Here is a 25516-nt window from a genome sequence, read left to right as displayed (position 1 = left end):
GGCAAATGTTAAAGAGTGGCTGGCAACGCTGCCGGACGGCATCGCCTCAAGCGAAGGGCTGGAGCGGGCCAATGTCAAATAAATAAATGTCACTTAAAAAGAAAATTGTATATCAACAGTGTTTTGTGGATATCGCACTTAACTGAAAGGACAAAAAAGAATATGTTAAATGTTGCTCTGACCCCTTTTTCATCAATGTTTCCTTGTTTTAAGCACGTCTTTACCATGAATTTAGTTTCTTACACTTCTTTCCTCCCACACACACACACACACTTGCTCCGCTTACAAAGCTGCTCTAAATTAACAAGAACTATGAATTGACTGACTAGTGTCACTTGGGAGGAGTTACAATGCAGATGTCTTGTCTGCGCACATCCTTTGTTGCTTCTGTGATGACAAAAAAGCTGAGCAGGTTTTAAAAATGACAGTATCTTGACCCCCCCCCCCCCCCCCCATTTCCCAGGGTCTGAATCCGGATTGTTGACCGCAGACACTAAATTGTCTTTACCAATACTTGCTTAAGGTTTCCTGGGACTGATTACTTATATGTTGACAAAAAAGGAATACGTTATGTTCATAAAATACTGTTTACAGAAAAGCTTGTTTGACGCAGCTTCAGTGTTTACAAAAACACAAGTTTGTTAAAGGCTCAACTGTCTTCCGTGTTTGTCAATTGTCTTGAATATTAAAGGTTTGTTGACTCTAAATTTTGTTTACAAAAGCACGGATGTTAGAGATCTTCAGTGTTTCCAAAAATGTGTTAGGTGTGTAGATTCTCAGTTATCTTAAATGTTTACAAAACATGTTAAGTTCTTTATTGATTCAATTGTCCTAAATGTTTACAAAAGAAGAATTGAAGACTATAATCTTAGATGTACATGTATGTTAGGTTCGTTGACTTTAAATCCTCCCAGAAATTATGCTTGTTAGGGTCTTAAAAGCTTACAAAAACATTTTGTTTCTTGAAGACGAAATTGTCTATTTTTGGATAAATGTAAAAAAAAATAATAATAATAAAGATGAATTTCATAGTTGACTAAAAAGAGTGACCCCAGTATATAAAATGGACAGATAAAATGAATATTTATTTTTTATTTTACTAATTTTATTTTTTCTTGACAAATAGTTGCTAAGTAATTGTACAATTTCCCAAATAAGTCAAAGTATTAGTATTAAGTATTATTAAAATGAATAAGTATTCATGAGCAATAATAAAAATCAAACTGCTCCAGATGTAACGCAGGGTGAATGAAATATAAGTTCCTTAATTGTACAACCCCAATTCCAATGAAGTTGGGATGTTGTGTTAAAAATAAATAAAAACACAATACAATGATTTGCAAATCATGTTCAACCTATATTTCATTGAATACACTACAAAGATATTTAAGGTTCAAACTGATCAACTTGATTGTTTTTAGGAAAACAAAATCATTGACTTAGAATGTGATGGCTCCAACACGTTCCAAAAAAGCTGGGACAGGATGCAAAGAAAGAGTGAGAAAGTTGAGGAATGCTCATCAAACCATGTTTGGAACATCCCACAGGTGAACAGGCTCATTGGGAACAGGTGGGTGCCGTGATTGGGTAGAAAAGGAGCTTCCCTCAATTGCTCAGTCATTCACAAGCAAAGATGGGGCGAGGTTCACCTCTTTGCGAACAAGTGCGGGAGAAAATAGTCCAACAGTTGAAGGACAATGTTCCTCAACGCACAATTGCAAGGAATTGAGGGATTTCATCATCTCCGGTCCGTAATATCATCAAAAGGTTCAGAGAATCTGGAGAAATCACTGCATGTAAGCGGCAAGGCCCAAAACCAACATTGAATGCCCGTGACCTTCGATCCCTCAGGCGGCGCTGCATCAAAAACCGACATCAATGTGTAAAGGATATCGCCACATGGGCTCAGGAACACTTAGAAAACCAATGTCAGTAAATACAGTTCTACAGCTACAGACGTAAGTGGGACTTGAAACTCTACTATGCAAAGCAAAAGCCATTTATCAACAACACCCAGAAACGCCGCCGGCTTCTCTGGGCCCGAGTTTATCTAAGATGGACTGACGCGGTCCACATTTCAAATTGTTTTGGGAAATTGTGGTCGTCGTGTCCTCCGGGCCAAAGAGGAAAAGAACCATCCGGACTGTTATGGACGCAAAGTTCAAAAGCCAACATCTGTGATGGTATGGGGCTGTGTTAGTGCCAATGGCATGGGTAACTTCCACATCTGTGAAGGCACCATTCATGCTGACAGGTACATTCAGGTTTTAGAGAAACATATGCTGCCATCCAAGCAACGTCTTTTTCGCGGACGCCCTTGGTTAATTCAGCAAGACAATGCCAAACCAAATTCTGCACGTGTTACAACAGCGTGGCTTCGTAGTAAAAGAGTGCGGGTACCAGACTGGCATGCCTGCAGTCCAGACTTGTCTCCCATTGAAAATGTGCGGCGCATTATGAAGCGTAAAATACGACAACGGAGACCCCGGACTGTTGAACGGCTGAAGCAGTACATCGAGCAAGAATGGGAAAGAATTCCACCGACAAAGCTTCAACAATGAGTGTCCTCAGTTCCCGAACGTTTATTGAATCTTGTTAAAAGAAAAGGTGTCGTAACACAGTGGTAAACATGACCCTGTCCCAGCTTTTTTGGGAACGTGTTGCAGCCATAAAATTCAAAATTAATGATTACTGGCTAAAAACAATCAAGTTGATCAGTTTGAACCTTAAATATGTGGTCTTTGTAGTGTATTCAATGAAATATAGGTTGAACATGATTTGCATGTCATTGTATTCTGTTTTTCTTTATGTTTAACACAACGTCCCAACTTCAGTGGAAGTGGGGTTGTAGTACAGTTCATTCCCGGCATCCAATATTTACCTGAATGCGTAGCTGACCACGGCTCTCGGAGTTGTCGCCGACGCGCCTCACGCTGTCGTAATGATCCCCGTAGCGGTACGCAATGTGTAGTTCTCTGCACATCAGCTTCTCAGTCCCGTTTATCTGACAGCCGAAACACAAAGTGGTCGAACGAAAGACTTTTGGTTGCATGCGGTTGTTAAAAAAAGTCATGGCCTCACCTCCCAAAGTGGTGTGTTCAGCTGATGGATGACCACTTTCACCTGCTGACTGCGAGCAAAAGCCACGATAGCGTCATTGCCTGCAAATGTTCCAGGCTGTGCCAGGTTGGATACTACGCGTGAAAGGAATAAAGGTATACACATTTTGTCTTTTCATGTCACGCAGGGTTTCCCAACGTTTGGGTTGCGGCCGGGTCAAATTTGATCGGGTCACCGACTGTCAAGTGTAAATATACCGTGAGCTATTTTACGGATTATCAAGCACGTGCGCGACGACTTGTCAAAGGGCTTTTTGCTTCATTTCTGTTATCATCAATTATTTTCTTTTGTGTTCTTTGTTTTGGCAAAATGCGCTCCATTTCAGTCATTTGGGATAAAATGCCTAACTTGGGTCGTATCTGCACATCTGCCTCACAGTCAAAGACTCTGGGTTTGAATCTCAGCTCGTCCTGTTTGGAGTTTGCATGTTGCCCTCGTGCTCGAGTGAGTTTTCTCCCAAGTACTCCAAGTTCCCCCCGCATTACAAAAAAATGTGCACGTTCGATTAATTGAAGACTAAATTGCCCATCGGTGTGAAAGTCACTGGAAATGGTTGCATGTGCGTCCTGCAATTCACTGGCAACTCGTCCAGGGTGTGCCCCGCCTCTCACGAGGCTCTCCTGAGTTTGGGAAACCCCGACTTAAAGAAAAAAAATTCAACAGCGTGAACAACGGGGTCATTTTCTTACAGTGCTCCGTGAAGGGAATATCGTCCTCTACAAAGGGTTCGAAGTCTTGTCGGTGGGACATCATATACTGGACGGTCTCCTGACGTAGCTCCAGGTGAGATCGGGAGTGACCCTCTAACTGGTCTCCGAGAGCTCTGAACAAGCAGTTCCTGCAGGAAACAAAAGACAAACCGGCATGACACATGGACCCGTGTGACAGTACAATCTTGACAGACGAGCAATTCAATTCTCATCAATATTAACATCACACTTCGACTTTCACAATTCGGCTAACCAAAATGAAGCAGTTTCTTTCGGTTCAGGTCACTGGGGAAGCCCTTTGAAGGTATGTGTGTCTTCTTTTTAAATCTTGGTTTTTATATCTCTATTTTTGTTACAATATCATAGAAGAACAGTATGGTTACCTAGCTAGTAACTTTGATTTCCAAGACAAAAAGAAGACACACTTACCTTTGCGGGGCTCCACCAGTTACCTGAAATGGAAGAAATTGCATCATTTTGTATTGCCAAAGGCACAAGTGAAACTCATTGCAATATAACTTGAGAAGTTTGTCTTGTGAAAATGTGAAGTTTATTCCATTACAACGTGAAAGGTCATCACGTTAAAACAGACTGTCACCGTATAACATATGTACAGAGCTTTTTTTACGCTTCCGTACTATAACCCTTTAAGCAACGGATTTTTTAAACACAAACAGCGCAGCAACCATATAGACAGACAACAAAACAATACTTACTGGCATATATTCTTTATCCTCTGTGAAAAACGACTATACGACTGCAGCTTAGTGGGCAGTTGTGACCGCTTCTTCAAGTGTATCTTGGGAACGCCTATGTTATACTGCCCCCCGGTGGCCAAGGCGCGCACACCAAAAGGCGCCGCACAATGAATCCGTAGAACCACGATGCACGGACTGTTAATTTCGCGACATTCTATTGACTCATCATGTTATTGCTGTGTGTTTTTTGTGACTTACCCATCACCGGGGACTTCTCTCAGCTTCAGCCCCATTGCCTGCAGCTGAGTGGAGAAACTGAGGAACTCCGCGTCTTCCTCGCCATCCTGAGGATGATTCTTACGGGCCTTGGCGAGGGCCCTGCGCGCTGACCTCTCGTCCCTCTTTCGTTCCAGTTCGCTCTTCTTGTTGCCCCGCGAAGGCTTGGCTGTGTGTTTCAGTGACATGTTCAGTTACAGACCTGCAAAACCAGTCACAGGACTACGGAAATCAAGGTGGGGCAACAAGCAATGGAAACAAACTGAGACTGAGGCTGAGACGAACCTCATTTAAATGACATGAATCTATAGCTACGAAATTGCAGTTTGCTTCTGATTAGTCTACAGACCTTAACGTGCACACAACACGTGATATACGAATAGCAAATAAAACAAAAGGAAACTTCTCAAAACATGCCAAACATCGACAGGCGCCACAGAAACAGTCAAAGTGATTTAAAATGAAAAATAAATCCACTTAGCTAGATTTTGTAAAAGTCAATACATGTGGTTAGAATGTTTGCTTCCATTTTTTTGTTACGAATTCAAATAAATAGAAGCAGAAAGAAATCATTGTAATAACCTCAATTATTATACTTATCAACAAGCTGAACAATTAATTGAGTAGCACTGACATTTTGTCAAAATACTACGAACGCCACAAGGCTTGATAATGAAAGAAAACTGTTCATTTGGGTAAAATCGTGCATTCAGTCGCATCAACTTTCACAGCTATGCTAGCATACGACGGCTACAGATTACGTAACTAATCATATTAAGGAAAATCTACTTCGAAAGATAAATAAATGCAGGATTGGGCACGGTTTATCATACTTACTTACTTTGACGAGATTTAATGGTAAAAAAAAAACAGCGTTTGCGTTCCTGAGAGTAAGATTTGGATTGTCTTATTACGTCACAGCAAATGTTTTTTTTGCTTCCGCATACGTCACCCGGAAGTAGAGCAACACTCGAGTCAAATTCAACGAAAACGTCCTCTTTTCAAATTTAATATAATTCCATTGCATGTAAGGAAAGTAAACAGGCTTATATTTCCATGAAAAAAATATTCGAAAGAAAAGGAGCAGAGGAAAGAATAGATCTTATATTTTCTGCCCCTTTTTACAGAAGAAACATTTACATTTCACGTTCAAATGTTCCTTTAGTCTCTCTATTTAAATCAGAATCAGAATCATCTTTATTTGCCAAGTATGTCCAAAACGCACAAGGAATTTGTCTCCGGTCGTTGGAGCCGCTCTAGTACGACGGACAGTCAATTTACAGAACACTTTGGAGACATAAAGACATTGACAAAAAACAATTGTGCAAAAAGATGCAGAGTCCTCTCGCACTTAGAGCAGTTCGAATGACTCATATTGCAATGACCATTGTGCAAAGGGCGCCGAGACTTCAAGGAGCGGATGCGGTTCAAAGTGACGAGTCGTGCGATCATCTGGGACAATGTCGGTTGTGCAAATGTTACAGATACTCCTCGATCCGTGTGCAAATGGAGCAGATGCTACTCTGGCACGAGTGGCCGGTGTATGCAAATAGTGCAGCGTGGCGAGACAACGACAGCGAGTGCACGAGTCATACATCATTGGCCCCACAGAAATGTGACAACGAACTCAAGTCAAAAAATTGCCAGCTTGTTGTAATGGAATTATAGGTTAGCTGTTTAAGAAGTTGATCGCAAGAGGGAAGAAGCTGTCGGAATGTCTGCTAGTTCTAGTTTGCGTCGATCGGTAGCGCCGACCTGAGGGAAGGAGCCGGAAGAGCCGGTGACCGGGGCGCGGAGGGTCCGAGAGGATTTTGCACGCCCTTGTCTTAGTTCTGGCAGCGTGCAAGTCTTCAATGGGCGGGTAGGGGGGTACCGACAATCCTTTCAGCAGTTTTGATTGTCCGTCGCAGTCGGAGTTTGTCCTTTTTTGTAGCGGCGCCAAACCAGACCGTGATGGAAGAACACGGGACCGATTCGATGACCGCTGTGTAGATCCGTCTCAGCGGCTCCGGTGGCAGGCCGTGCTTTCTCAGAAGCCGCAGGAAGTACGTCCTCATCGACTCCGTCCTCAAAAAGGAGGACGGAGTCGATGTCGGTCGCCCGCTTCAGGTCCCGAGAGACTGTAATTCCCAGGAACTCGAAGGTCTCGACGGTTGACACGAGGCGGCCGGACAACGTGAGGGGCAGCCGTGGCGAAGGACGCCTCCCGAAGTCCACGATCATCTCTAGAGTCTCGAGCGCGTTCGGCTCCGGGTCGCGTCGGCCGCGCCGCGGCTCCGGCCGCTCCGCTTCCCGTCGATATGCGGACTCGTCGCCGTCCTCGATGAGGCCGACGATGGCGGTGTCATCTGCAAACTTCAGGAGTTTGACAGTCGGGTTCGCCGAGGTGCGGTCGTTCGTGTAGAGAGAGAAGAGCGGCGGAGAGAGGACACGACCTCGGGGCGTCCCGGTGCTGATGCTGCGTGGGGATGAGGTGGCCTCCCCCAGCCTCACCTGCTGCGTCCTGCCCGTCAGAAAGCTGTAAATCCACTGGCAGATGGCAGGTGAGACGCTGAGCTGGAGAATCTCGGATGAAAGGAGTTCAGGGACGACGGTGTCGAACGCTGAGCTGAAGTCCACGAACAGGATCCTCGCGTAAATAAATCATCGGTCCTTCGAAATGATTTTGGATGATTTAACCTGTTCTGCTGAACAGTGTCTTAATTAACCATTTCATATGTTTTTTTCAATCCCCCTTCATTGAATGAGCTTTTTAAATCTATTCATTAAGCTTGACTCATTTGTTTCTATGTGTATGTTTATGTTGTTCCACAACTTCACACCTTTTCATTGACATTACATTGTTCATCGTTCATTTGGTGGGATCGAGTGGTATATCGAGGCCTTTTGACACAGCGGCCCACCTTCTGCCGTTCTCAGCTCTTAGCGAATCTACTCGTCACCTTCTCCTCCCGACGACTCCGCGCGGTCGGAGAATACGATGCGGAGGAGGCGTGGGCTGAGAAGCGAGCGACCGAATGTTGACCGAGACAAATTCGCAGTGAGACGAGAGCGTAGAAACCGCGTCGGCGGAAACGTGCGGTGCATACCTGCGCCGCGCGTCGCCGAGCGTTCTCAAGGAGCATCTCGGCCGAGCGGCTGTCGCGGCCTCGAGGCCGCCCGTGCGCGTGTTGCAATCGGCGGCGGCTTCCTCGGCGGACCAGAAGGGCGGGCGGCCGAGTGTGGGCGACCCGTCGTTATATTTCTCTATGCGCATGCCGTGCGTGTGCGCGCGTGAGTGTAAAAATAACTGCTCGGCCGCTCGACGGGGTTCGATTTCCACGTACGTGGATATATAGCACATACGAGCTCGTTTTACAGGCCTGCCGAGCGAGTCAACTCAAGAAAGAGTGCACAGATTGGACCGCTGATGTGTGAGAACAAATGACTTGGACTTTGTTTCTCTCACAGGGCTTTCCGCAGTTTAGCATTGCTCTTTTGCTCCGTAGATGCGATTGACACAATTGTGTCCTTTTTTTTTCTCCCATCTTTCCAAATGGATTTCGCCGAGGGCGCCCGAGGCCCTCCCGGGTGGAGTTCGCGCGTTTTCGCTCCGCTTCCACAGACACGCGCGACACTCTAAATTGTAAGTGGGAATGTTTTTGGGGTTTTTTTTTTGTAAAATGCGTGCCACCTTGCCATGTCTGGCAGAGGCAACGTGCCCATAACTTTACAATCAATGACAGCGTAACAAATGAGTGCTTTTTTTTTGCAAACTAAATTGGCAATTGAACATGGTTATGTGGAGGTGTTGGTGCTGATGTTGCTATATGATAGCAATATAAGATATAATAAGTATCTTCTAAATCTGGCAGAAAACGGAGCAGAGTGTTGTGAGCAAGCCTCCCAAATTTGAATCGTTAAAGCATCAAATTGGGAACAAAATTGACGTCCAAATCGAGAATCAAAACAAAATGCATTTGTAAATGTGACAATCTCGAAGCAGCGTTCGCTAGCTCTGATCGCTAATTGGACTTTGACGTGCAGCAGAAAGTGAAAGCAAACAATTGTTGCCTCTGAAACCGAATGATCGTTACGTCGTCACTATTTTCGTTTTGCTTAGTTTTTCTGCGTAGGTATCCGACGTCTATAAAAAGAGAACCATTTTATTATCAGTAGGCTGCAGTCGCAGTCCACGTGGGATGAGGGTGTCGCGACACCCACTTTTTGTTGACACCCTCATTTTTCGTGCTGTCAGTGTGAAGCTTGTCAAATGTTTGATGGAGTGAACGCCGAGGGACACAGTTGCCACCGTGCCGTAGTTTGGACACCGCCCCCCCTCCCCCTCCCCCCACGCGCGTCCACGCCGCCCACCACGCAGTGGCGCGCGCGCGCCGCGGTGGGAGTCGGTGCGGGTCTCGGTCTGAGCTGCCGCCGGGGGGGGGTGGGGGTGGGGGTGGGGGGGTTTTGGTCCAGGATGGGTTAGTCTGCTCATGTGCGTCTGGCTGCGGGCGTCGACGCAGCTCGATCGGGACCAGGTCTCGAGGCGCAGCGTGGCTCTAATCAGCTCGCGGACTTCGGACGCCCCTCACGCCGACCGAGAGGGGGGGGGGGGGGGGGTCGTCTCGTCGGTGCGCATTCGCGACACATCCGTCCTGGCGACAGTCGCCGTTCGGCCCCATGGAGGCCAGCGTTTTCCGGTACTGAGGCGGAATATCGCGGGCCGTGGGAGAACGGATACGGAGGCTTGCCCTTTTTTGGATTTGGGATTTTGGATGTTCGTTGTTGTTGTTGGCGAGGATACCCTTTCGTTTTAGCCGTTTCGATTTTCAAGATGGGGTTGCAAAAGGATCGGATCCTTTCGCATCCCTAATTCGGAGACAGTCGCATCGGAGACACCGGCGAGGGCAGGCTGCCGCTTCCCGGCGAAGGGAGGGGTACCCCGGGTAGCCGACGCCGGGTACGCCGGGAGCCGGGCGCCGCGCGGCGGCTCCATGAGGAGGGAGCCCAGCCGGAGCGGAGCGCGAGAGAGCAGCGGCGGCGAGCCGGTTCGGAAGTTTGGATGCATATGATCACAACCACCATGATTTTTATGATTCTGGGTGCTTCAGTTGTAATGGTAAGACACGCGCGCATTGGGGGTGGCGGCGGCGGGGGGGGGGACGGGGACGGGGGGTCTACTCCATCAAATGTAACCTTGCAGCAGCTCAATTCCAGACAAGTTTGCTCGCCTTTATAATCACCTTCCTTCATAAATAAATAATCCATTTTCAGCCATGCCCCCCTCCACCTCCTCCGCCGCCTCCCCTCCTCCACCTCCTTCTCCCCATCCTCCCCCTGCTCCTCGTCTTCTTTCTCTTTTGAGCCTCACATCGCGAGGCTTATTTTGTATTCTGGATTTTCCCTTTGCTTCTTTTTTTGCCCGTCATGTCCCGGCTGACCGGCGCGCGTGTTTGCAGGCGATCGCCTGCTTAATGGACATGAACGCACTACTGGATCGCTTCCACAACTACATCCTGCCACATCTCCGAGGGGAGGACCGCGTCTGTCACTGCAACTGTGGGAGGTAATAAACGCCGTCGCCCGCGCGCGCGCGCGCGCGCGCGTGTGTGTGTGTACGATGCTCTTTAAAAAAAAAAAAAAAAAAAAAAATTTCATGCGTTACCCGTCGATTTCTTAAGAGGAGGGGGGCGACGGAGCCCCGCAAAGCTGCCCGCTGCCTCCGTTTCTTCCACCACAGAAAGCATGCACTGGCGTTCGAGGCGTGTTTTGCATGCGTCGACTGTGCGCCTTTGCTGCATGCAGCCTTGCCCGAGGCGCCATAAATAGGTGATGGAGTGTGAGCATCAAGTGCACATGCACCCCCGTACGGGCCTGCAAAAGAAGAAAGAGGGAAAAGGGAAAAGGGAAAAGGGTGGTGCATGAGGCTGAAGGCGTGCGAGTGCGAAGCGAGTGCAATGTTGAGTGTTGGAGGGAAAACAGCAGCAGCAGCAGCAATCGTTCATTAACGTGCACTAGAATGCATTGCTATTAAGTGCAAGGGTGTCAGATGCTGCAGGGCAGACATTGTCCTCTTTTCTGGACGGTTGCGTCCTTTCACGCCGAATTTGGCACGAAAGCGGCAGGCTGCGTAAACAGTACGGTGCTTGTCACGTCATGAAGTACACGGGTGAGATTCAACAGAAAGGCTATACAAAAAAAAAACGAGCAATGCTGCGAATTCAACATCAGGTTTCATTTTTGGGGGATTGGGTTTTCTTTCCACCGCATTGCATCGCAGAGAACGCTTTGCGATATTTGGAGCCTCTCAAGAAAGTCCATTTTATTTATGCAGCACTTTTTTTTCACGCTGAAGAAGTCATACATGCATACAATACAGAAGTACAACACGTTGCAATCACAGGGGAGTTTGCAAATACAGAAACGTTTTGTCATCTTTGTTAAAACGGCCATTATGAGTTGCCCATCTATGAAAAACGCCCAAATCGTCTGGCTCCGCCCCCATCTTGTGCCTCGAAACCGCGCCGCGCCCCGGGAAAAATAACCAGTCAGAGCCCGATTGTCCGACTTACGAGGCGGCAAACGTTTCCGAATCTCCGCGGCCTTGCAAAAACAAACAAACCAAATACAAACTTCAAACCAATAACGTTGAGTGTTTTTCCAACAGGATAGGTTGTTTTTCCTCGGGCGCGGTGATTTCTTCTATTGCAAATCGGAGGCCCGAGATGGCCGATTTTGTCACAGATCATATTAATCATGCACTCATGCGTAGGGAACAAATTTGACAAAAAACAGGGGGAGGGGATTGCAAACTCCCCTTTCGTACAAGGAAAAAAAACTGAAACTCATGAAAAGAAATAGAAAATCCAACAACAACCAAAAGAATCGAGTCTTCCTGGAATGGCTGCCAAAACAAACGTGTTCGTAACTGTTTTTAAAAAACGTCCAATTGTCTTCATTGAGAAAACCCTGAGGCAGATGTCATATTCCAATCAGAATACAATATGAGATGATAAAGTTACATTTGCCAGCGAAGCTCACAAGCACAATGCGCTTGAGCCGACTCATTAGATATTCAAGATCATGTTCCTCGATTTGTTTTCCTGTGATTTTCCTCTTGCTGCCATCTTAGAGACCATCCGTCCATCCATTTTCTAGCGCTTATCCGAGGTCGGGTCGCGGGGGCAGTGGCTTTAGCGGGCTTCCCTCTCCCCGGCCGCTTCGTCCGGCTCATCCCGAGGCGTTCCCGGGCCGGCCGAAGGACGTGTCGCGGGTCGTCCCCGGGGTCTCCTCCCGGCGGGACGCGCTCGGAACGCCCCACCGGGGAATCGGACGCCCCGGCCGCCTCCTCCGGCTCCTCTCCATGTGCGGCGTTTCGAGACCATCAAACACAATTTGACTTTCGTATCTTTGACTTCATTGACATATTTTCCTCTCATAGGAAATAATGGAAGGAGAAATAATTACCATCATAAAAACAGTTTTCAAAGTACAGGCGATGTTTTCAGCATCGATTTCAGACCCTTAACTGCCATACGAGTGTAAAAAGCAGTTAACCCCTATCGGTTAGTTAGCGTGAAAAGCCATAAAAGACTCAGAGCGAACTTGCACGACGAAGGCGTAAGGAAAATTCACGTCGCAGACGCTCATCTCACGTTTCAAACCTTGTTTACAAAACGTGTCACACAAGTGTCAAAAGAAGGTCATCACGATCGAACGTAGAAACGATGAACCGGTCCACCTTTACGTAAATAACAAATTGCTGAATGTTTGATACAACTCTAATCAGGTTGCGCATGCTTTTGTACCCCCCAAAGTTGGAAACATGGAAACATCGTCAGATTACAATTTCTTGTGCTATGTTATTCGTTACACTACAAAATCCTTTTTTTTTCACAGGTAGGTGTCATCGCGCTGTCGGCAGTCGGTCAATTTGACTCGCGCAGACGTGAGCCGGTCCGCCTGGGGGGGGGAGGCGGGGGGGGGGGGGGGGGGGGGGGCCTGTCACGGCGCCCGCGCGGTTCACCTCGCCAGCCTCGAGGACGCGGTCGCTGTCATTTGAGTTGGCGACCTCGTTTTGCTCCGTTATGAGGAGATGGAGCCTGGCCTGTATGAGCTGCCTCTTATTGCTTTGTTCACATTCGGAACAAATACAATCCGCAAATACAATATATGTTCCCGAATATCAGAAGAAAATTGCATTCAAATGTTACATTCCGGTATTATTATTGATACATTTATTGCGGAAAGGTTAGAATATGTACAAAATGTTAACTGGCACGACAAGAAAAAGGTCACAATACAAATGCGTAGACCATTTAAGAAGAAGTTGGAGAATTGTTACAAAAACGACTACATTTCCGAAGTGCAGTGGATATAAAGTTTACACACCCCTGTTCCAATGTGAGGCTTTTGTGATTTGAAAAAGTGGGAAGAAAATACATTTCAAACTTTGATAGGTTCACATGGTCACAGTAATGTGGATTGAAAAGGGGTGTGTAGATTTATGTTTATATGCACTCTATTCATTTGCTGTGTTCCCAAATGTTACAGTTTGAGCTTTGTTCCAAAAATATTTGGACTTATAAATGTATTCAATATTATAGGTCCCTCTTTTGATCGCAAAAAAAATTCATAAAATGCAAGTTTGCAATATATCAAATAACTGTTTTGTCTTACAATATGTTACTACCAAAAATATCATCTTCAAATATTTCAGGTGTAAATATATCGAATACAAGTCTTCTGTCCGAAAAGATGTTATGAATTTGTTGTTCTGTATGAATGTAATAAATATTATGGTTCTCTCTCACAACATGTTGTGGATTTCTTCCAAAAATCTAATACTAAAATAAGGGGAACCTCCTATGGATAACTAGATGTACTCCAAAAAAAAAAGAAAGAAAAAAGAAACATGTATGTATAAATATATGACATTTATTTAAAGTATTCTGTCTGACAACATTTGATAGATTTCATACAAAAAGCTATAGGAAAATAAGTATTCTGTATCGGGTTGGATGTGTATTTTTCCAAATGTTGTTTTACTTTATAGATCTCATGGGAAAATCTCATGTTGGCAATCTGCTATTGAAAGAGGAGGAAGGTGTTCTGTTCAGTGATGGCGGAGATCTCGGAATTGTTTACAACATCACGCTTTGACTTTTTGGTTTCTTTGCAGTGAAAAAAAATGTTCCATTTGGTAGCGATCCAAAGGAATTTTCTCTGGCCTTCTTCGGGCAGAGTTGTGTCTTCTTTCATATTTATATTCACCGCATTCTAATTGCGTCCAATGTGCACTTGACCGGCGTTCAACTCAACGACAACGAAGTCGTCCGCGCGCTGAACGAGATGGAAACCACGTTCCGACGTTAACGGACCTCGGCGGCGCTTTCCGAAACGACGCTTGAAATCCTACTGGCGAGGTGGGCGCGGCGATTGAGCGGTTAACACGGCCGCCTCGCGGTCGGGGCGCACCCGGGGTCGGGGTCCTCCCGCGTAGAGTTTGCACGCCGCCCCCGTGGCTGCGGGCCGGCGCTAACCTTGTCGTTAAAAGCCTTTCGGTTCTCGCTCGCGAGGACGACGACAGCAACAGCTTCGTTTGTGGGTCGCGTTAACCATTTACATGAAATGTTTGAAGAGGCGCAGAGCGCGGTGTTGAGGTTCCGGGTTTGAGTCTCAGCTCACGGACACCGGGACGTAGGCGCGAACGGGGCCGTTTGTCCGTATGTACGCGACACGTAACGTCGTCGTAGCACGCGGTCGGAAGTGACGACCGTGCCCGGCGATTCACTGGCGTCCGCCTTCCCCCGCAGACATCACGTCCACTATGTCATCCCGTACGACGGGGACCATTCCCTGGTGGACTCCTCGGAGAACTACTTTGTGAGCGACAGCGTGACCAAGCAGGAGATGGACTTGATGCTGGGCCTGCTGCTGGGCTTCTGCATCAGCTGGCTCTTGCTGTGGCTGGACGGCGTCCTGCACTGCGCCGTCAGGGCCTGGAGGTCGAGCCGCTACTACGGTAAGACGCTCTTCCATACTTTGACGTGGTCAAAACGGAGGTCCAACGCCAGGCGTTCGGTGACGCTGACGACAAATGTTTTCCGTGGGAAAATAAGGAAAATACAATTTGGTCCCTTTAACGTCATACGCATTCTGACAAGTGCAGCAACAACTTGACCGCTGTTAGTGAAACCAATAAAACAGTCACAATCGACCTTAAAGACCCCGTAAAGTACATCGCGTTCAACCGTGTTTCACCATTGCAGTTTTTCGGATTTGATCGGGTGTGACTAAAATGGCACCAAGTGACGCACTCGGATGTTGCCGAGTTGCCCCTCCCCCGCTACGTAAGCGCCTTCATTCGCATTCTCCTACTGCAGCATGTCGTTAGCTAGCTCGCTCTCTCTACACTGCGTAAATACTGTGCATCTTCCTCGATGCCCTATTTCGGTGTCGTTATTTCAATCCCCAAGCTGCGCATCCGGCGGCCCGAGAGAAGCCCTGGTGGCCTTTTTAAAGCAACGTTACTAACATTTTAAAACTACCTTTTAACATAATAGGCAATATCATCGGATAGAGGAGTGTGACACAAATAAATGGATCCCTCATTAGTAAGAATCCCACAAGGATTTTCCTCCCCAGAAATAAATCCTGTAAATCCTTCGGAAATGTGCGACCAAAACCTTGACATTTTGTTGGGAAAATGCCAGGGTGTTTCTTCTTAGCTGAGACAGAAATGCGACATTTAAACCTGTGAGCGTCTCATTTGCATGGTCAAACTAAACGCAAGCAAATTGTCAGAATGACTTCAAACGTCACAGAAAACGAGAACGACAACAGTGAATCGTCACCACACGGTTTTCGATCGTCGCCGAATCCTTCGGACGTGAGATTTTCGATGCCCAAATCGGGGAAAATGTTCATCTTTGCCAGAAGCGCAGAAAACCTCGACCGGATTGAACATTTCCAAAACGGGGGCGGGGGGGGGAAAGATTTCCCAACATCGTCACCTGAAAAGAACAAGTATTACCTTGGGCGAAACAATGAGAAAAGGCAATTTTGGTTCGATTTCCGGCCCAGCGAAATAGAAAGAAAATGGCAGCCGATTTTCTGGATTAACATACCTACTGTTAGCTTGCAAGCTAGCCGGTGGCTAGCGCCCCTTCAGCGCGTACACGACGAATGGGAACGTTGACGGCGCTCCGTGTTACTCGGTGCGGTGCGAAAACACCGTTTCAACTTCGTGTAGATGTTGTGCAGGCCTCGGCCTGACGGGGGCAGTAGTGCGGCACAGGTCGAGTTGATTAGTGACGTCAAGAAGAAGTTGCACCAAACTAAAGCCGAACTGCAGCAGTTTTGTTTTCACAGAACAGACTGACGAAACCCGTGAGAGTTGTTGGATGTTCTATTTCGTACGCGTCAAACTCCCGGCCCGCGGGCCACAACCGACCCGGCGTGCAATTATACCCGGCCCACGCGAGATGATTTTATATTGTAATTGTGAATGAAGCGCTGATAACATGTAAACTACAGATCCCACAATGAAGCGCGACAGCTGACGACAGGCCGGCGGCGCTCGCCGGAAACGGTCCCTGACCAGTCGAGTCGAGCGTCTTTTCCGCAACACCCATTTGAAGCTAGCGGTTCGCCCCAAACAACGGCGAAGACAAAAGTTGACTCTGAAAACGTCCAAAATCGTCCAAAAGCGATGCGAGGCTGAGTATGTGTTTGATGACGATTGCCGCTAAACCCGTGCGTCTTATTTGTGGAGCGAATGTTGCTGCACTTAAGGAATCGAGTCTACGACGGCACTACCGGACAAAACACCAGGATCGGTTGAAAAACCTCAATGCGGTGCAGAAGCTCCAGAAAGTAGAAGAGTTAAAGAGAGTTTAAGAGTTAACCCTTTCTGTTGCAGTCGTTAGCAAGCTACGCTACCGGTCTCCCGGAGCAAATTTACACTTCCCCTTGCCAAAAGTGGCCCAACGGAAGACGGAAAACGGTTGACTTCCAAGACAGGTGGGAGGCGGATTGTCCGTTCCCGAAAGCAAAAGACAGTTTTTGTCGTGTGCGCAGCAACAAAGAATAGAACATCATTGAATTCATCTCCCGGGGGGTTTTGGGGGGTTTTTTCAATGGCCTTTATCCACTCCCAGGCGGGGACCGCTAATCGTTGGAAGTTTGGATTTTTATTGAAGGACTTTCTTATTTTTTTGGGTTGTTTTGCCGTCGGCCTTTGAAAAAAAGATTTGCATCAAAAAGGAAGGTCGTTGGAGAAAGATAAAAAGAAGATGGAGAGAATTCTATTTCAATCCAAAACAAACAAATACCGCTGCTGTCTTTTATGGCAAATTTGATTTCTCGTGTTTATAATATTCAAGTTCGTTTATTCCAGATTCAGTGTTGAAGCAAAACGGAAGTTTGTGCAGAAACAATCCATCCATCCATTTTCTGAGCCGCTTCTCCTCACGCGGGTCGCGGGCGTGCCGGAGCCTATCGCAGCTGTCGTCGGGCAGGAGGCGGGGTACGCCCCGGACTGGTCGCCAGCCCATCGCAGGGCACATACAAACAAACAAACAATCATTCGCACTCACAGTCACAGTCACAGTCACGCCTACGGGCAATTTAGAGTCTCCAATGAACGCATGTTTTTGGGATGCGGGAGGAAACCGGAGCGCCCGGAGAAAAGCCACGCAGGCACGGGGAGAACACGCAAAGTGCACACGGGCGGGGCCGGGGATCGAACCCGGGTCCTCAGAACTGTGAGGCTGACGCTCTAACCGGTCGGCCACCGTGCCGCCTGTGCAGAAACAAATCCTGCAGAAAAGGCAAGCGTGCACATCGCAGTGATTTTTTTTCCTGAAATATCGAGTTTGAAATTTTGTCCCACCGTGACTTTGAGCTCGACACCCGTGGAATCTACTCGTATTTGCCGTTTTTATGCAAATGTTAACAGCGCTTCGTTGGCATGAGATGACGGTAATGGCCTGCTCATTTCCATCAGCCCGTTACTCTCCGGCGTTCCCCGCCGTATGCTCGCATGAAGCTCGCGGACTCCCGTTCGGCCGGTGATGCGGCGTTGAAAGTATTTTGGATTACCACTGATGACGCGTGGACAGCTTGGAGCAAGATACGTTGCTTCTCATTTGGAGAAATCTGAGCTACGTGCCGAAGTCAACACTGCACAGGGCGGGCGGAAAGAAAAGCGAACGGCCAAAGTCGCCGTACGTTCGACTTTTTGTTACGGGCCCCATCGCCGTGACGGTTTCCCTCGGAGGGCTGTTATGATCGCGTATTATTACGTACACGCGACGAAGCGGCGGAGAACTCGTTTGAAAACCCGAAGCCAATCAAAAGTTGCTTATTCGAGTATTTAGTTCACTTCACAAGGGGGCTCGGGAACAGGGAAATGAAAATAAATGTGCAACAATGAATCGATTGGTTGACAACTCAGTGATGGTCAAATTCGACGAATCCTTTCGAGACGGGGTTTAACTTAACATTGTCCAAATCGTGGCGATTTCAGTCTCTCAACGGCAAATGCTGTCAGATTTCTCGGGTCCTCCATGATAGCCGACTGATTTTCTTTGTGTTTCATGAAAATAAGGCATTCGCACAAACATCTGATTTTACAGGAGAAAAGCGTGATCCATTTTTTTGCCTCTTTTCTGACACGCTATGGACAAAACGAAGAACAATTTGTGCGGTTCCTGCACTGCCAAATGGAAATAATGCCCTGTTTTTGAATAAAAAGATGGAAATGAAAACATTTTCTGAAATGCCATTCATCGATTCATCGAAAAGAAAAGAAAAATCGACATATGAGTCGAGTATTAAAATCATCGCTATTTGCAGCCCTATTTCAAAGTGAGGACAATTTCCAACTTGAGTATTTTAGCAAAAGTCATGAAGTTGACTCACATGATTTGCTTTTGCGGGTCACATAAAATCCCGGGGTGGGCCGGACGGAGCCCCCGGCCGCCTCGGGTTTGACAATCGTGCTGTGGAAAATGGATGGGAATGACACGAAGTACACTACCTGTAACACAGGAACGAAAACACTGCTCGTGCCACAACGAAGAAAATACCAACGACGGCGGGCACTTACGGAATACCGGTCCGAATGCTTCAATGTGCGCATATTTGCGTTAACACTTGGATATGGCGTCCGTCGACCAAAAAACACACACGAGCGGTCAACACAATTTGGGCGAATTTAAGAGAAGCTAAAAATAGACCGGAACGCGGCGCTGCCGGGGTCGAGAAAAGCCGCGAGTAAACCGTATTGTTGTTCAAGCTGGGGAGAAAAAGTGGCAGATTATAGTTCTGGCAAATGGACCTCCCAAAGACCAGCGCCGAGCGCCACGTCGGGAGGGACGTTTCCTTTTCTCGAAGGGTTGAGTAGACACCGAAAGGCCGTTCGGGACTTTTGTTTTGTTTTCAAAATCTCACTGACGATTATCGGCGGTCGAAACAATTGATCATTGATCTGTGCAACCTCGCCAGCCTTAATGTTGCTCCGGTGGCGTTTTGTGACTTCTCACTTTGGAACAAAATCTATGTGGTGCGCTTTTTGCCGGTTTAACCACCATAACCGTGTATATGTGTCTATGTCTATCCCACAAATATTCCAATTGAGGTTGGAATTGTTGGTCAGTGCTTCTGATATTGTTAAGGCCAGCAGAGAAGGCCTTGCTGGCCCTGACTGCTCAGCCCTGTCTCTCGATTGATTTGTTTGTTTGTTTGTTTGTTGACTTCTTTTTGTGTTCCCCACATTCACGTGTTTATATGGCCTGAAAGTGACCTCGGTCCCACAATCTGCTCCGTCATCGTCATCGTCGTCATCATCTTCTCAGGCCGTATGCTTGGAATCCAGTTCCTCGTGACAGTCGTGCCCTTATTTCTTTTTTGTTGTTGTTCAATGCGCTCTCTATGATTACACAATACCCCCCAGTGAGCTGGATCATAAAACATCCGCAACGTTCTAATGTTGGAACGACCATCCGCTTTCGCATCGAAATATGGAATGTAATTCAGTCTTTTGGCACAAACTGGCAGGAAGCTCAAGAAAAAAAAAGAAAAAAAAGAGATGATGACTGAAAATTGGGCGCAAGCTGCGGCTTCGGTCTCTCAGTTCTTAAAGCTAAAGGAAAAGCCGCTGACATTGGGCGACCCCCGACCTATTTATTTGTATTTGAAAGAAAAAGAAAAAGATTTTGTTCCAGGGTCAACCCTTCCCATCATAAAGCCTTAATTAACTGTAGTTAGTTGTTAAATACATTTGACATTTGACTGTTTTTATTTGTCAGAGACAAATATGGAAAGGAAGCACGCACGTTTGCCTAACAATTAAGTTTGGGGTGCGGCTTCTGTGTGGGGTTTGCAAGTTCTCCCCGTGCTTGTGCGGGTTTTCTCCGGGTACTCCGCCTTCCTCCCGCATTCTTGAAACATGCAGCTTCGCTTGTCCACGAGGTGTGAATTTGAGCGTGAATGCTTGTTTGTCTAGCCTGCCCTCTCGCCCAAAGTCGGCGGGGGGGTGGGGGGCGCTCCACCTCAACTGTGACCCAAATGAGAACAAGCTCAAACAAATTTGGCTCTCCGAGTACCGCTAACATGTGCGACATGAGAATACAGGGGCGCAGTACGCCTCGAGAGTTCTCAAAAACGAGAGACAGAATACTAAAAGAAATATGAAAAATGTTTACGACAACAGAAAACAAAACAAAATGAACAACAATAACAACATTTGTAGTTTTATGAGAGTCGTCAAAATATAAGAAAAAAAAAGGTCCATTTACAGGAATGGAGACAGTTAGCATCGATATGCTTTTAGAAGCAACGCACAACACAAATGGTGGAGAAACACATTTAGACAGGTAGTGTAACGATACTCAAAGGCATCCGTTCTTTATCCTCTATACAAAAAAAGGAGTCATATCACAATATCTTGCTGATTCACATACAGTCGTACTTTCTTTGTGTCTGCATGACTGTCCGGTATTATACTGCCTCCCGGTGGCCAAGGTGGGCACACCAGAAGGAGCAGCACAATCGAGTGGATTGCAGCAGTAAATCATGATGCACAAAGCGTTGAATATTTTACATTCTGTTTAATTACGTCGTTACCCTATTTTTTGGTGATGAAGTACAGTCTTACAGTGTGACTATTTTCCCCATTAAAAATGCAAATCCACTTTTTTTTGGGGGGGGGGAATTAATGTCATTACCATTCATTTCAATGGGGGAAGATGATTGAAGATGAGTCACGAGCATGGTCATAGAACGAATGAAACTCATATCTCAAAGCACCACTCTATATGAAAGTATCAATCCTGTTCATTCTTTTCAATTGAATCCAATCAAATGACAAAAAAAAGGAAAACAAACACTAAAATACACATCATACACAACGTACGCGACTTCCTGATATTTGTAGCAACGGGACAAGATTTCCCCGACGTGACGCTCGGTCAAAATGCTGAAAGTGGTCGAAGTCGTCACTTCGACATGAGTGCGACACGAAGTATTTTGAAAATTGAGTTTTTTTCCGTCGTTTCTTTGGGGAACGTTTACAGAAAAGGTGGCCCAGAAAACAGCTTCAAATGAAAGCATAACAGCATAGATGAACGATTTCTCAACCTTTTTGGGTGAAATGTGCTACTCGGGGAAGCTCATCTCAAGCAAGTTTCCGTGACAAATATCCACCGAGAAGAAGCCGGTATGGACGAACACTCCGCCAAGTCCGCCGAGTGTAAGCGTCCAAATGACAGTAGCGTTTCAAACGGCGTCACGTTCCCTAAAGACTCAAACGTCAATAGAGAAAGCGGGAGATTATTGGGAAGAAGAGCGGCGTGGGCAGTAGAATAAGTCACATATACTTTGTGTGTGCGTGTGACGCTGACGCCGGGTCACGCTCATTTCGCCTCCAAGCGATGAAGAGTGGAGGTGAGACTGACAACGAGAGGAAGGATTTTCTGTGTGTGCGCGCGCGTGCAGTGGCTTGGTTGAGGATGAAGGTGCTGTCACATCCCCAACCCCATTTACACGCCGCTCTCTCTCCTCCACCCGTTCTAAAATTAGAATGAGGGAATGGAATGGCAAGTCGGAAAGACTGGCGCGCAACGCCCTCCCATCGCCTCTGCGGCCCACATCTCGTAGATCTTGAAATATCTCCGAAAAATGAGCCAAATGCGGTCATTGCAAAGTACGAGATTAAAACAAGCGCCATTCCAATTTCCGAGTCGCGCGTTGTCATCTCCGTCGCGTCGTTGAAACGAGAGCGGCCGTTTCGGTGCCCTTCGGAGCAGTCCTTGCGGACAGCACGGCCCGTTCGCGGCTATAAATAACTCAGCCCCCTCCACGCACACGCACGCCCGATCCTCGCTCAACTTCGCCGCCCCCGTCCCTCCTACTCCCACTCATCCGTTTGCGGCCGAGGCTCTTCCCTCCTCCTGTCTCCGAGAGCCTTGCCTCATCTCCTTCGCTTTATAACTTGACAAGCGAAAATGCCCCACCCCACCCCACCTCACCTCACCTCACCTCACCTCACCCCACCCCACCCGCAATTCATCAACACTCGCCCCCGGATGCCCACTGGTCCACGTCTACCATCGAATGACAGTATCTTATCATTTGATGTTTGATGCATTTGGAATTCTGAGGTTCGGTGTTTTCCTCGGGTACCGCGGCTCCTCAGGCCGAGTAACGATCTATATTCCATCCGTCGGATCACGTCCCCGTTTTACTTTCGTTCCTCTATTTAGCGAACAGCTCGAGTCAGTTCATCACACAGTGTGTCATCCAGCTCAAATAAACACCTTTGCACTTGCGGCGCTGCCGCTAGTCGCCCGTAATTAGCTTTACCGCGACTCATATCGCCGCGTCGTAGCGGACGCCGTTACTGCGACGCCCCGTGCCGACCGAGATGGCGTCTGTACGGCTGAAGGTGGACTTAGAATAGAAAGTGGCGCTGTGTGCGGCGCGCTAGCGTTACACAGCAAAATAATCCGAATCCGAATCAGAATCATCTTTACGAGAAGAAAGGCCAAGATAAGAAGAGAGCGTGCCTCGGCACTCGTATGATGAAATAATTGGTCAATTTAGTTATGGAAAGAAAAGAAGGAAATAAACAACAGCAAAACACATTGAATGTGCATGTTTTGGGAAAGAAGAGGAATCATTTTAGCCTTTTGTCCAAAAGAAAATGAAACTGTCAAAAAGTCACCGTGGCTCCTTTTTAGTCAGCATTTGTACATTGAGGCTTCATATCGAAAACCTTCTCGTGACTGCTGGACTGAAATATAAATTCAACTCATAAATCAATCCAGGACAGTGTGAGAAAGCTCCCTTGTACTGCCCAGAATGAAATATCATTAGCGCGCCGATGACGCCGGGCCCTGAACGACCTCGGCGGCTTCAGTCCAAAGTCTGCGCGAGTGCAAGAAGTCATTTTGATGCCGCGCCAGTGACGGAAAGTTTAAGCCGTGTGATTCTGGGCCGTTTTGTGCAAGTAGCAAGGAAGATTTGCTGCTGAGTGCCTTCATGATTAAATTAGCGCCGTTGCTACATTAGCAGCGTCATTTGTGTGTTTCGCCAATGTTTCTAATTGTCTCACCTGGCGGAGGAAAAAGGCAGTTCCCACCGACCTCATGTCACGTAGACGAGATCTCAATCGTTAAGTTGCTTTCCGCCGTGTTCCCCGTTACTGACATACATGACGTCAGATAATAACGGGAGCGATAATATCATCGTCTCTCCTCTCCAGATACGCCGTCCTGGTCGTGGCTGCCGCAGTTCTGCAACCTTCGAGAGTTGCGCCGAAGGGCCCAGCTCCGGCAACTGGACGACTCCGGCGGCAACATGGTGCACATCAAGCAGAAGCTGTACCACAATGGCCACCCGAGCCCCCGCCACCTCTGACTCGACGGCAGCCCGACCGAACCCGAGCCCGTCCTCCCCCCGCCCTCAAACCTCACGGCGGGCGGCCTCGCGGGAATTCTCCAGCACCCTGCGTAACGTTGCCCTCGGAAAAGCCCCGAGAAAACTTCGCTCGGTCAGAAGCGGGCCCCCGTCGGAACAAAACAAAACAAAAAAACACTTTTTCCGTATAAGGACAGTTTCTGTGTTCATTGTTTAACTTGGCATGCTCTTTTAGAACAGGGTACGATGTGGGCAGTGTTTGCATTTTTATTTTGGGTGGGAGAGTTGCTGCTTTGGGGGTGGGGGTGGGTTTTTGTGACGTTAGATTGCTACTTGTGGGTAAATAAAAAACAAAACAAAACAAAAAAGAGGTAGCGGGGGGTTTGATGACATCGCTAACGATCGGCCCGGTGGGTCCAGATCACAGCAACGGAACGAGATGAGTCTGTTTCAAAACTGGATGTGAAACCATGGGAAATTCTGACCCAAAAAAGTGACACAGACCAATTAGCTTTACAGTGAATTAACTGAATGTAATCTTTTTTTCCCTGTAAATATGCGAGGGGGGAGGGAACGAAAAGGGTTGTGGTTTGGGTTCTCTTTGCGACATTTTATCATCCTTTGTTACAATAGGAGAATATTCCGTCTTCACATATGTCGACCCTCTTTGCGTTTCTGTGGCCACTTGTTGCCGAGCAGAATTCACAGAGCTCTGAGCATGACTACCCAATGAAAAGGATAACAAAAACTAAGGGAATTAGTCCACTGTGAGGATTGACGACCCTTTGATGCGAATACAGAAATGTGTTTCTAAACACATGCGTCACGTTTGAATATAATCGCTGCAAGCGTGTGCAAAGACTGAGAACTGTGTCGTTCTCAATCGTGGGGCTATTTGGTTAAAGTCTTTGAACTACTAAGCGTAAGCGCCTTCACTTGCATCGCAAAGTCAATGGCGGGCACGGAGACCACGCTTAACAACACTCTGACAAATTTCGAAGACATGCGGGGACTTTGGCAATGAATTTGTAATGAATTTGTTTCCCAAAATAGTGCCCCCAGCTGATCACTGTGTACATTGTACACTTGCATAAACAGCAAACCTCAAATAGACAGCTCATTTCCCCCCCCCTCCGGACAAAAAGTTACAGTTCGGGTCATATGACATCTGTGTCGCTGTCGACTTCATTACCACAGCACACGCCTGTACAGTCGGTAGTGTACTACGTGGCATCTGTAAAGCTGACGTTTATCGTGGAGCTGAACTCATTCACTGCCAGCCTTCCCAGTTAACATGGATATTTGACTTCTAAAGCCGTCAATGGCAGTGAATGTGTGAAAGAGAAAATTGCTGTCAACCCTTCAACGGTGACCTAACAAAAATGCGCACGTTTTCGTGTACTTGACTCATCACAATCAGCCATTCAGCACAGGGAACCCTCACCAGATGCCCCCTCGCCCACCCTCGCCCTGTCCAGACATTGCTGTTGTGAGGATGAAATGTCCGTTTTATTAAAAGCGCTATTGAAGCACAGCAGTGACCTCTGATGTTTGATTGTATCAGTACAACCACACTCGTAATTATCACTCGCAACCATATGGTGTGAAACTCAACTGAAGTGGACCATGTGAGGAAAATGCGGCTTTTGTAGACAGGACCTTTGGATGTGTTTCGAAAGAAAGTGAGTCAATGTTATTGTTGGTTATGAGAGTTGCGAGGGCCCTAAGCAAGACTCGGGTTTTCGGGCTCGATGGCATTAGGGTACACACGCCGTTGTGCAACCCGGGCTGGACAAGTGACCTCCAGGG

General features: G+C 47.2%; 2 protein-coding genes across 10 annotated transcripts in view; one reads left to right on the top strand and one right to left on the bottom strand.

Annotated features, from left to right (window-relative positions):
- The window catches only part of otud3 (OTU deubiquitinase 3), an 8413-nt gene extending 2687 nt beyond the window's left edge, over window positions 1-5726 (bottom strand). For 2 of the 9 annotated variants that reach the window (XM_061671569.1, XM_061671626.1), the window contains exons 1-5: window positions 5646-5726; window positions 4787-5026; window positions 3810-3958; window positions 3082-3194; window positions 2882-3004 (exon numbers count right to left, since the gene is read on the bottom strand). In XM_061671569.1, the coding sequence (XP_061527553.1) occupies window positions 2882-3004; window positions 3082-3194; window positions 3810-3958; window positions 4787-4992 (591 nt within the window). In that variant the 5' untranslated portion in view covers window positions 4993-5026; window positions 5646-5726. Of the gene's footprint in view, window positions 388-2881; window positions 3005-3081; window positions 3195-3809; window positions 3959-4259; window positions 4283-4786; window positions 5027-5438; window positions 5522-5641 lie in introns of those variants that run through there. The other 7 variants (XM_061671635.1, XM_061671644.1, XM_061671578.1 and 4 more) reach the window with 7 other exon arrangements.
- Window positions 5727-9392: 3666 nt separating this feature from the next.
- tmem240a (transmembrane protein 240a) lies at window positions 9393-25234 on the top strand. The gene is made up of 4 exons (XM_061685314.1): window positions 9393-9902; window positions 10243-10349; window positions 14599-14807; window positions 23553-25234. Exons 1-4 carry the CDS (start codon window positions 9846-9848, stop codon window positions 23705-23707), a joined length of 528 nt encoding a protein of 175 aa, XP_061541298.1. The 5' UTR covers window positions 9393-9845; the 3' UTR covers window positions 23708-25234.
- Window positions 25235-25516: the final 282 nt, after the last annotated feature.

Source organism: Phycodurus eques, chromosome 1, assembly GCF_024500275.1.
Source record: "Phycodurus eques isolate BA_2022a chromosome 1, UOR_Pequ_1.1, whole genome shotgun sequence".
Classification (NCBI taxonomy): Eukaryota; Metazoa; Chordata; class Actinopteri; order Syngnathiformes; family Syngnathidae; genus Phycodurus; species Phycodurus eques.
The sequence above is the reverse complement of the archived record's forward strand: the minus strand, read 5'-3'. Positions and strand labels throughout refer to the sequence as shown.

What these genes read in the sequence shown, in the direction of transcription:
- tmem240a (XM_061685314.1), top strand. Translation starts at nt 9,846, where the DNA reads ATGCATATGATCACAACCACCATGATTTTTATGATTCTGGGTGCTTCA. An exon ending in TGGGTGCTTCAGTTGTAATG is followed by an intron (nt 9,903 to 10,242) that starts GTAAGACACGCG and finishes GCGTGTTTGCAG; the next exon opens with GCGATCGCCTGCTTAATGGA. An exon ending in TGTCACTGCAACTGTGGGAG is followed by an intron (nt 10,350 to 14,598) that starts GTAATAAACGCC and finishes CTTCCCCCGCAG; the next exon opens with ACATCACGTCCACTATGTCA.